This window comes from Hakea prostrata, chromosome 5 (genome assembly GCF_041222555.1).
Source record: "Hakea prostrata isolate BN-2017 chromosome 5, UWA_Hpros_2, whole genome shotgun sequence".
Lineage (NCBI taxonomy): Eukaryota > Viridiplantae > Streptophyta > Magnoliopsida > Proteales > Proteaceae > Hakea > Hakea prostrata.
In genome coordinates, this window is record NC_142604.1 from 58,670,918 (window position 1) to 58,683,928 (window position 13,011).

At 38.3% G+C, this 13,011-nt stretch overlaps 1 protein-coding gene across 1 annotated transcript; it reads right to left on the bottom strand.

Moving 5' to 3' along the window:
• Positions 1 to 203: 203 nt before the first annotated feature.
• Positions 204 to 12,445, bottom strand: LOC149016801 (DNA-binding protein). The gene is given in 15 exon segments (XM_089154862.1): positions 204 to 812; positions 918 to 1,052; positions 1,473 to 1,617; positions 1,807 to 1,910; positions 2,061 to 2,267; positions 3,189 to 3,446; positions 4,179 to 4,232; positions 4,859 to 4,931; positions 7,546 to 7,733; positions 9,910 to 10,074; positions 10,707 to 10,790; positions 10,970 to 11,059; positions 11,556 to 11,624; positions 11,726 to 11,830; positions 12,268 to 12,445. Coding segments are annotated over 15 exon segments (1,944 nt in total). The 5' UTR covers positions 12,358 to 12,445; the 3' UTR covers positions 204 to 635.
• Between the last annotated feature and the right edge of the window lie 566 nt (positions 12,446 to 13,011).

A 13,011-nucleotide genomic window follows, 5' to 3' on the forward strand; every position in this document is an offset into this window, starting at 1 on the left:
TACTAATAAATGCGAATATGGTAATACCTTTTCGATTGATTATTATCCATCCGATACAATTGTAGGTTATTTATTTTTTTTTTCTTATTTTTATAATTTTTTTTTACCAAGCAGTGCTGCTCAATCTCGTTTCTAGATTTGATGTCATCAAGACAATTTCATTCTCTTGACCAAAAATCGACTCGTTTTCCTATAGTCATACCAGATCAGCCCATATTATTATATCAGACATGAATAAATCAGTACTTTGGCTGGCATAAATGGAAGCAAGCTTGCACCAATAATTCATTTCCCTGAAAATAAAGATAATTCCACTGCAGACATGAGCAGTAAATTAGGCCAACCTTCCTCTTATGCCCCAACAAGAAAGAATTGCAGGAAGAACATGTAGAAGACAAACGAGAGTAGCGTTCATCACTGCTCCCGTTCAAAGCTTTGATCACCTTTTCTGGGTGTATTCAGTGTTCCACAAGCTCATTTAGATATCTTTAATTCCATACTTCCATTAGGAATAAAGAATACTTAACATCCACAAATGTGAACAGCAGCTTTACAAGCAAGGGGCCTTCATCATCTGCGGTCTGAAGTCTGAAGGTGTGTTCTGTGTTGTGGTTAGGATAGGATCTAATACTGACTCATTCATTTCCATACTCTGATGCACTCAAATACTCGCCATGCTCCTCCAAATACTCAACTAATCGCTTCAAGAATCCATCGCTGCTCACAGTTTCTGTGTCGCATACAATACAACACTGCCTCCTTGCACGTGTCACAGCCACATTCATTCTCCTTCGGTCACTAAGAAATCCCACCTGAACATCAAGTATAAACAGTCACTAACACTGTTAGATAACAATTTCATTGCTGACAGTTCACTGTTTAGAAGACCTGACATCAATAACACACTATCTGGGTACCTCCTTTTTTGAGTTTGACCGGACCATGGAAATGATAATGGCTTCTTTTTCCCGACCTTGGAAGCCATCAACTGTAGAAATTTCCACCTCTTTTAGTTTGTCATCTTTGCTTCTCAGAATCCTTAGCAAGACAACCTGCAACATGTTGCATCATCCGACAGCAGTGAATTTACAATGGAATTATATGGTTCAAAAAATATTATTACTCGAAAACAAAAATCTGTATGCCCTGTCACAGATAACAAAATAGAGAAAACGAAAATCTGTAGTATGCTCTGTCACAGATAACAAAATGAGCCATGGGTTCACTTTTGACACAATGTTTGAGAGTAAAGCCTAATGCACTTAGCTGTTGGGACGAGATGGAATTTCAGATGAGTATTTGAGTATGGCATATGGAAAAGCTTTTATTCATCAAATGGCCACACTTTAAAAGTTCTGTTGTTCTGTAGATGTTATGAACTGTAGAGTGTAGACTTTTCCCATTTTCCTTTAATAAAGCTGATCATATAGATTAGCAGCTCTGCTTGAAATGAACAAACAGATCTCTCAAACCTGAGCAGCATAAGGGGTGATTATTCCAACATCAGATGGCCGAACCCCACTTTGAACAAGCCTTTTTGCATGGGCTATAGCAACCTCAGCCTCACCGTCATTCATTGTGCTGTCTTCCTCATCTTTTTTTTCTTCCATGTCACACCTGAAACAAGACCACTCCCCATTTTAACATAGAAGAGTTGACAACCAAGTGTACAATTGTGGTAGTGCAGGTATAAACTGAGAACTAACAAAATGCAAAGGAATAAAAGTATCATGGAAACACCATAAGGTACAAACATTGTTATGAAATTAAAGAAACAATAGAAATGAAAGAAAAAGCGCTACAGACCCAGCTGTGTCTACAAGAATAAGGGTTGGTTCTGTTGAAGATGTCCTTTTTACATCCTCCAGATCATATAGCATATGTGCTGCAACACTTGAATGGGCTTTAACCTACAAGGAACACAGAAACATACAACACAGAAACATACAGTTATGGTGCAACTAGAATAAGGGAAAAGCAACTTCCAGGCTCTCCCAAATGAACTGATTTCTCTCTCAAAATATCAGTTGATGAGTCAATGCAGGGGAAGTTACTAACACCTTACTATCATATAGCTCTTTGGATGACCAGCTCATTATATGCTCATGCATGCGATACTGAACAGTGAGCATAGAAATGACTACATCCCCATACACGCCTGCAAGGCGTTCAAAAAGGGTCCTGCCTAGGCCTTTCTTCTCTGCTTCAACACACTGTACAGTTGGGGGAAGCTGAAGATGGTCCCCTGCCAGTATACATCTTGATCCCTGGGATGTACACATGAAATTTATGAGATGCAGAATGTTAAGCACAATTTTTTTGATAGGTAGTCCCAGAGGGAGTTGAACTCCTGAACTCTTAATTACAATTTCAAGTTTAACTTAAAATTATGACTGTTCACAACACCCTTGACTGTTTTAAGTATCGGTATTGTGAATTGTATCAGTTAGATGATTTTAAGAGACATCTTCTCATATCTAGTACTTTATTGTACTGACCAACACATTTTGGTGCAATCCAATACATGCCCTTTAAAGGGGGGGGGGGGGGAGTGAGGAGGAAGAGAGAGAGAGAGACGTATCGACATGTAAATTATCAGCTGTATCTAGATGGATACATATTGGCTAGGCTAGAATCGTATCGTATCTGGATACTTTAAACCATCCCCAAGACTCTAGTATATATATGTGTGTGTGTGTGTGTGTGTATATATATATAATTCAAATTCTCCATTTTTTTTTTTTTTTATTCTTCTGTTAACATTAAACCTGACATAACTGTACTTGAAAAAATGGACAATTTTTGGTTGGAGTATAAACAACATACATGAATTTGAATTAGAAAGTATGAGGCCCAAATATTACAGTTCCACAAAATCCAGCTGAAAACACAAAAATTGAAATACAGAATTAAGACATCCATTATCTTCTCATGACATCATTTTTAACAGGAGCCTCCAATTTCTTCTCGAGATACAAGTCATCATATTCGAGATTTCCTTACAGTTTCAAGTTCTAAAGTTTCATTTGCTGCACTAGCCTTGGTATGATCCTATTTGAAGGTCCCACGTGATTCTAGTAAACCCATCATTTCTTTAATTTACTCAATAGAACTCTTGTGAAATAAGTTCTTGCCACACATTTATGCTTAAAAATTGCTATGTCTAGGATTTATGCCTAAAAGAGTACCTTCAGCAAAGCAATCCAGCACGCTATCTCTAGTGCCTGGGCAGCTTCATCAATAATAACCAAATCAAATGAGGTATTTTCAAGCTTCTGAGAGGATGCACCGGTTAAAGTTGTCAACACCACATCCGCATTTTTTATTACATCTGTCACTGCTAGCTGCTGCCGCTTCCTCTCCTCCCTGGAAAGAATTCGAAGCTCCTTCCTAATGTCCCTCTTTGCATTTTTATCTTTGGTTTTCAAAAGCTTCCCATTCAGGGCCTGATAAAAATATTGCATCAGAAACATCTAAATGCAAACTCCAAAATGAGATGTAGTACAATTGTAACTGTGCAGAATAGATACAATTTTATAAATAATCACTGATGACTGAAATGCAATACTATAGCTCAACAAGATGGTCTCCTGGCCGTTTTTCTATTGGGAGTATAAAAAAGGAAAAAATAAAAAATAAAATAACCTTATTTGATAGTTGCCTTTCATATCCATGTAGTAGCCAATCCCATATAGTTGGGTTAAGTATATGATTGTTCTTTAGTTTATAGTAACATTGCTACAGAAAGGGCTGCACAGCCCTCAGGCCTGCATGTGTACTGAAGACCACAGTTGTCAGGGCATCTAGGCAACCCAAGTCTGTGGAGTGGCACCTAGGCACCCTGGGCTACGGGAAGAATAGCAATGAAATGCTTTCTACCAAAGATATAGGTATGCTTATGGTTACATTAAAAATCAAAATAGAAGCCATAGCAATGCAATATGATGAAGTTATATACTGAAACCAACATACAACAAACAAAGCATCAAATATAATATAAGCATATCCACAGCCAACATACATTGGAATTAGAACCAATTTTATACAATTAAAATTTGAAATAAAAAGAACATGATACAATGCTCTGCAAATTTGAAATAAAAAGAACACGATACAATATTTTGCTCTTTAATGGAGATTAAGTAAAGAATTTTCAAAAATGTTCTCCAACTTAGTACCTTCATTTCCTTGCGAATGTCATTTGCTAGTGAACTGTTATCTCCTCGTAGAACCTAAAGAATCCAACTAAATCAATAAGTTAAAGAAAGCAAAGAGATGCATGACAAAAGGTGAATTTGGACAAAAGTATTATTTTAGCAATCAGAGACAAAGTGACATCCAAAACATAACCTTTCAATCAGAAACCCAAACTACAGCTTCATCTAAAGATGCAGAATCAGTAAAAAATAATTCAAGAGCAAAATCTTTGTTTCTGGCTCATGTTTTTGTTCCCCCCCACACACCAAAAAAAGAGGAAGTTCAAGAATGAAATCAACCATCCTGGGAGCAGAAATTTCCAGAATTATGTAGAAAATAAGAACAGGCATCTTAAGGATGACCAACAATTTTATGAGGAGGATAAGTAGATAAGTGAAATCTATAGGAATTGAAACTGTGAATAGTCCCAGAAGAATGAGTTTGTAAATATCCTATAAATGCACTTATAAAACACATGCACATCTCCTACCTCAACCACCCACCCCCCCCCCCAAAAAAAAAAAAAAAGAAGAAGAAAAGAGAGAGAGGGAACAGAAATGCTTACCTGAAAGAAAAGCATAAAACTACATATAACAAATAAAGATACAAATATAATAGTTACCACCTTCAATATGGGCTACAAAGAAACAAACCATCATACCTGTGCATCAAGTGCACTCTCCAACACTTGCGGTAGTAAACGAGCAGGATGCCCCAATCGGACCAACTTTACTCTAATAAGATGAGAGAGATGAAGATTTGTCACATAACCCATCCTAAAGCTTAAACAACACCAAAAGACTTAACTGAATACAAGAGTCTCAAAGAGGTGACATGTAAAGTTAGAAGTTTCACCATTGGATCAAGTCAACCTGTAAGGCATACGAAGGATATAAGAAAGCATGATGTTTGAACCCCGCCCCCGCCTAACCCCTCCTCCTCCCCTGCCTCTGGCATCCTCCTCTTCGTCCCCTGGTCTTCCTTATTCACTTCCACCTTGCAGCCCTCTCGAGTTGGTTTATCCCTGAGGCTCATCCCGCCCACCACTGTCAATGACAAAGCCATTGCTTTCTGCCCATTGGGTGCTCTCGATGACAAAGTGTCCTAGTGGAGTGGCTGCCTTGTCAGCCATTTCCTAGGCTCACGACATCCCTTCCACATTGTCCAAACTCCAAACTACACTGGCCCAACAATGGAAACCCATGGGTTCCCTGGAAATATTCCTGCTAGATCAAGGATTTTTCCTCTTCAGGTCCTCTGATGAAGACGACAAGTGCCGAGCCCTCAAAGAAGGGCCATGGAATGTGGTTAAAAAGGCCTTTATTCCTTCGAAACTGGCACCACAACCTGCAGTTATCCCACAAGACCATGCTCCCCTTCCCCTTAGGGTCTCTCTTCCTGACCTCCCTGCCCTCTATTGGTGTGAGGAAGGGCTGAGTATTGTTGGTTCTACTTTGGGTACCCCCCCCCCCATTTCGACGCCAGAACAAAGACAAAAGATCGCCTCACCTTTGCTTGAATTTATGTTGAAGTCACTGCAGAAACCTCTCTCCCTTTGCTGACTTCCATCAAGGAAGCATCAGGGTTTTGCTTCAACCAAGTGGTGAAGTTTTATTGAAGCCTCCCCACTGCTTGTCCTACACAATGTTCAGCCACCACTCCTGCGTGAATGCAGATGCAGATACATCCCTGGTCTCGCTTCTACCCAAGTGCCTACAGACCCTAACCCAAGCTCTTGGTGACCTGTTGCTAAAGTTACAGCTCGAGTTCCTCCAAGAGACAGATCTATGCTGCACTACCAGCATAAAATCTAGTGACACCCCATTTTTCCGACGAATGCGCATGTGAATCATTTCACTCTAGCTGTCGCCAATGACCCTGATGCCTTGACAGGCCCAATCATCTAGACACTGCCTCTCTGAACCTTGTCTCGCCTGGCTCTAGCAACCCTGATCCTTGCAGTATTGTGGATCTGTCCCCCTTCTGCCATAACCTCCGACCTTGCTGCCATTACATGGGTATAGCCTCTAAAATGGCTGCTGATCTACCTACTCCTTATCTCTCCTTGAAAGCACTAAAACCTTGGTTCCCTCCATCATCGTCTCCCCCTCACCCTGCAAACCTGCAACCCACTAGCCCCCTCAACCTGTTTCACTCAGCACTCCCCTTCCTTTCCACGATTCCTTCGGGGCCCACCACCTCTCTATCCCTGTTGGGTCCCACACACCATGGCCCCCAACCCTCCTGTCTTGGCCCAGCCCATCCACCAAGGGGCCATTCCCCCTTTACTTCTCCTATTCTTGGCCCAACTCTCTAGTCCCCTCAGCCCCTTCCCCTACCCAGCCCCAGGCCCATATTCCCCACTTCCCTGCCCCCTCTTCTGGGTTTGACCTAACTTTATATTCTCCTCCCTACCAATCCCTCGTTCCCCCCCCCTTCACTGTGGCCCCAAATCCTAAACTTGGCCCTATTTCGGTGATTGTGGGTGGCGCTGACTACGGTCAAGGCCTTTTGTAATGCAAAGCTTGGGGGGTTCTTCCAATACTGTTACCCCTCTCTCCTCCTCTTAGGGATTGTAGGAGAAGCAACTGCTTAACTAAAGGTGCCACCATCTTGATGAAGACTTCATTGTTGAGTTCAAGTCTTCAAGGAAAAAAAGAAAAATAGGAAAACCTAGTGTAGTTCCTTGAGTTTATATTGGCTCTTTGGGCTTGACCTTTAGTGCCTAGTTCCTTTTTCTTTGTCTTGCTTTTAGCTCACTCGTTGGCTTCAGCGGGGCTTTCTTTACTCTTGTGTTATTCTCTTCCCCCAGAACCCCCCCCCCTTCTATCCTTTTTGTTCAATGAATTCTTTATTCATCCAAAAAAAGAAAGAAAAAAAACACTATAAGGCATTCAAGATTACCAAAAAAAAAACCATTTATGATTTTTGATCTAGTCTACCACCCAGCTTAAATTTAATCTGAAATTATTATGAAAAATTAGCCCAAGATGGTGTCATTTACTCATTTTGTATTTTCTCAACCCATATCAAGATCACTTTGTCATGCTAATGCTAATGCATTGTGAAAGTGCTCTTTGTAAGACTTTATATAATATAATCTAAGTGGAAGAAATCTTGAAAACTCCAAGGATTCATCTAAGCCCTTCACATGGGAATCTAAGGCTATGACAGAACTACTTCAATATTAAGTAAACACAATGAGACACAAACAGTCAATGAGGTTAACTGAGAATAAGAAAATTTTAGTCAAATTGCAAATATAATTTCAAAGAAAGTGTGGGAGACAAGTATATATAGCCTCAAGGCTTAGGTATAAGCTTTTGCCACATTATGAGATCATGATACCTGTGACGCACAAGTCGCTCAACAATGTTGTCAACGGCAATATTGGAAGCAGCACAGGCAAGAATCTTTGATCCACGTTTAACTTCTTGTAAGATAATTTCCACTACTGTCGTAGTCTTCCCAGTTCCTGGAGGCCCATGCAACAGAAATACCTCCTTGGATGACAGTGCCTTTGAGATGGCCTCTTTCTGAAGGAATAAAAATAAAATTAACCACAAGCAAAGAGACAGGCAACACTGACCATAAAAAATAAGCCTTAGCAGAAACCTGTCAAAGTACAAGTTCCTAAGCTATGTCATGATAGTCGTAGACAAAACTACTGCAAAAATAGATCTTCAAGCATGACTAGTATCCTTCAGCTAATTCAAGTATCTATATTTTGGCCGAAATTTCCATCCAGTTGAAACACGGCCAGATTTCAATGTAGATAGTGGAACGATACACTTGGACTAAAAGCTCTTTTTTCTTTTCTTTTCTTTTTTTAATATTTTCCATTAAGTTATTGTCATGACTGTATTTCATGTTTTTTATTGTCTTGACTCTTGACTGTACTTTTCTAATAAGGACATCTTACAATGGATACAGTCAAAAGAGGCTTACAATATATGACGTTTGGCCCCCTTTTTTTCTTTTTGTTTCATAGTAGGGGAAGTGTCTCCCAAGGAGGGAGCGTGAATACATGTGGGTGGGGGCCAATGGGATCAAATGCAGGAACATCCCCCACGCACATGTAGTCACGTTTGGCCTGTATTGGCAGTGTTGCTTACTTAACATGAAAGTTCGTTGACATTCTTCTTATGCTTATTCTTTTTTAAAATTCTCAAAAGTTCAAGCTTGTTACTATTTGACCAAGTATTGACTGATTTTTAACCACCTAGGATCCAATTGGTCATTGCTTAGCTGAATTTGTAGTCTACACCATTTATTGTTTATTGCCCTCTGTTATTGTTGTCCTCCATCTAAGTCCATCATGTATGTTGCTGTCCAGTTAATTAGAACATCAAAATGTTGACGTTCCTAGTGCCTACCACTTTAGGTTGTTAGGGGTTGCATGAACCAAATATACAGTCGGTTTAATCTGTACTAAATTATTATTTATTATCTTTAAGGAATCTCTACCGTAGAGTTTCAACAACAACAACAACAATAAGCCTTGTCCCAACTAAATGGGGTCGCCTACATAGATTCTTGCCTTCCAATCAGTTCTGTTTGAGGCCCTACTAGATACAAGGCCTAAGCTATGCATATCATTTCTCACCACTTCTCTTAAGGTTATCTTAGGTCTACTCCTAGCTCTTCTAGTTCCTTCAATCTGAATTATATCACTTCTCCGTACAGGGGCATTTATAGGTCTCTGTTAAACATGGTCATGCCACCTCAAACGACTTTCCCGAAGCTTATCACTTATGGGACCAACTCCCAAACCAACTCTAATATGATCATTCCTTATCTTATCCTTCCTAGTTTTACCACTCATCCATCTTAGCATTATCATTTCTGCTACACTGAGTTTATCTATATGGTTCTTTTTAACAACCCAACACTCTGCACCGCACATCATAACTGGTCGACCGATGGTCCCATAGAATTTTCTTTTAAGCTTTAATGGAATACGTCGATCACACAAGACCCCGGACGCACCTCTCCACTTCATCCACCTCCCATCCTAGACGCACTGTAGAGTTTCAATATTTCTAATTTATTTACATTATAACTACAATTAGGATTTCTACTTCCATTAGATTGTAATCTTTCTACTATAAAAGACTACCTTAAGAGGGATAGACAGGCTAAGTGTGATGTCTCTCTCTTAGCAGTCTCCCACCTTCTTCATCTTGTCTCTGTTTCTTGCTTGCTCTATAATGATTTTAAGTAAATCAATATATTCCAAATACATGATTTGGCATCCCAATACTCACAAGATATTGATCTACTTAAATGATAATAGATCTTTCATTTTGCTAACATTGTGGATCAATCGTTTTGCTAACATTGTGGACTTACTGTTCTTAATTATGTTTTGATGCTTCTTCCATTACTTCCAGGGTTCATTGAAATCTCCTGCATTTTTAGAATGATTCCATACTTCTAACATGTTAAAATATTCATTTTTCCAGGAGTAAAATAATGAACAAAACAGAGGTTTCATTACTTTTTCTCTTCAAAAATTTTACAGCACGCTTAAACACGTAACATCAAATGTCAGTTTCACTAAAATGAATTAAAAGCATTGTTTTAATAAGTCACATTCTAAACATCTGTCCAAAAAAATGGCTCCCATTCGAAAACTTCTTAATATAACAATTTCAAAAACTATTAAATCAGAATATATAATGTACCCGTCTGGAATCAAGGTTTCAACACCTGAGAATGATCAAGGTTGGAGTTGAATGTAGTGAATGAGACAGCCTTCTTTAACACAGAAGGTGGCTTCTCTCCAAATAGCACAGGAACAAGATCAGACGCAGGTCCTTTTTGAATGCCTTTGCTCAGTTGTATCAATGCATCCTTCATCCTGCGATACGTTACCTACAAATTAAATGATTAAACATCATTCTTTGGTAAGAAATGAATCTTGAGTCCATCCCCCCCCCCCCCCCCCAAAAAAAAAAAAACAAGAAAGAAAAAGGGGAAATGAGAATTAATTGTCTTACTCATATAAGTTTGACCAACATTATGAAAATCAAATAACATGTCCCAACAACATTTTCCTACTATGATAGCAAATTAAACATCACCAATTTAATCTCAAAGGCCAATGATGCTTTCCAAGTTCCACTAAACTCTTTAACTAAGAGAATATTACAATGTCATACACTTAATTGTTAACCTGTTAATTGGATACATAAAAGGGACACATAACTTTCTAGTCCTGACCAAGGTTTAAAGTATCGGTATCTATTATCGTATCGGTCAGGTAATTTTAAGAGAAATATCGTCCTGTATCGAGTATTGAATCACTTTGGCTAATGTATTTTAGTGTAATTTAATATAGAGACGTTACGAGTTGTATCATATCGGTTGGGTCAAATATGGATACGTATCAACTAGTATCGTATGGTATCATGGGCTACTTTAAACCTTGGTCCTGACTAATATAAGAACATGGTCGTGAATGTCAGAAATGAAAAGGAACACAAACATATAAATAGGCAACATACCTCATTTGCAACTTTCTCAAGACGTAGAGGACTGGTTTAAACCCTCTTCGGAATATCATCAAAAGCAACAGTGATAGATGAGTCCTATTTAGAAAGGAAAAAAGGTTAGTTAGTGAATGACAAAATAAACGAAATTGCTAAATAATCCCATCAAAAGGGAAGGAAACAACCCCCCCCTCCAAAAAAACAAAATAATAATAATAATAATAAAAGAAAAGAAGAGAAAAGCATTTGTAGTTTAATCTACTTAGAAGCGAGTATACCTTAAGACGATAAACCACACCTTGTCCAAGGGAAGGAGACCCTAAGTCAGACTTGTTAGGTCTTAGAATAACTACATCATGAGTTCCAAACTGCAAAAATGAAAAATACCAAGAAATTCAAAAGCTAATTAAAAAATTTACAACCTAAAATCCTTCTCTATGCTTTAGCTTATGACATCCAATTTGTAGAAAGTTGATTCAATCATATTAGCTTAAGCTGCATTTTGTAGAAAGAATATAAGGTAATAGTGTATATGGATGATTCTTCTAGTGGCAACAAATAGAAAATGAAAGCACAAGTCAAATATCCTAGTGCAACATCTTAAAAAAATCAGCTCCAATACCAAACCTAAGTATCAAGGTGGAAACCTTAAATTTATGGCTAAATTGTTCAAGTACAGCAGGTAGTAATCAAAGTCAAAATATATATATATATATATATATATATATATATATATATATATATATATATATATATATATATATATATATATATCAAAAGGAAGTAGCTAATGTTCAAAAAACTACTAGTGCAAGAATATTGCAGCAACGAGTAAAAAGTGGCTGAAATTAGAAGTTAACTAACCTTGTGAGCAGGAAGAACATCTCCCTTGTTAGATTGGAACTCCAGAAGAGTTTTCCCCATTAACCCTGTCTAATATCAGGAAGCAGGAACAACCAAAACAACAAATATATCATTTTAATTTGGTAGTCCTCCCCCAAAAAAAAAATCAAGAAGCTATTTAAAAGGCCAACCTGGACGTCGACACATTTAAGATTAAGAATGGCGGAGCCCTTCTTTTGCGCAGCTTCCAGGCTTCTTGATGAGCCAGAACTGACAGAGGCAGATATCTCGGCTTCCTATAAATCAAGAAGGAACATTAAAATTAAGCATCCTTAGTTCCAATTATCAAATTAACCAAAACGTTTAAGAAAACGACAACAACTGTTTTCGACTCCGGTTTATGATTAATTCCTCAAAGCTAACATAAGTAAAACTCTCAGCGTGAATGAAGTGTTCTTTCTTCTTTTCTGCCAGTACGAAGTAATTCAGACCCCCACATTATTTAGTCTTACTATACACATGAACAACTATTACGTTGAGTAACCAAAGAAATAAATTCTACGGCTTTTTTGAAACCTTATCAGCTACTCAAGTTCCTTGAAGCTTTTAAGCAGGAAGTTCGTTACAAACTTCGATTCCAAAACCACAATAAAAATAAATGCTGAGAAAATTCAGCAATTCGACAGATCATCAGGAATCGATGGACATACACAGAGAGAGAGAAAGAGATAACCTTTTCCATGTCGATTAATGGAGCTGTGATTGACACAAACTGTTCCAACGAAATAGCAGAAGATTTCATGATGGTTTTCTTCCCCTCCATTGCTGATGGTTGGCGAGAGATGGACAACGGAGTCAGTGTAGGTTGCAGTCGATGGGCAAATCAGCCTATCAAGCCATCAAGGGGTTAAAACGAAATTTTATTACGGGTAGATATCCTCTCCACCGAGCGGGCCGTCCCCCCATCCCCCCACACGGACATAGGATCTCGATCAATATCATGTCCATTTCTTCCAAGAAAATGGATGGTCCATTTCTTTGTATATGTGTGACATGTGTTCCAATATCACATCAAATGGTAGAAATTCATTTACAGATCATATCAATCAACTCTTTGATGTGACATAAACGGATTTTAACCATTTGATGTAATATTGGGACACATGTCACACATCTACAAAGAAATGAATTGTTCATTTCTGACAAGGAAATGGACCAAATAAATTTCCGTAGGATCTCATACAAGGCTGCTTATGCGTGAGTGTGGGGAGATGAGGGGATGGATTTTTGTTCACGCGGCATTGGATTGCGACACCTATGGCCAAATTCATCGAACGGTTTCAAATGCATTTAGTTTTTAAAAACTTTTTTAATTTACAAGCAAGCACCCTTTCTTTATAATAAATTCATGAAAAATCCAAATTTTGGACAAAACCAGAAAATAACTTAAATTCATCGGAAACTACATATTTTTGTT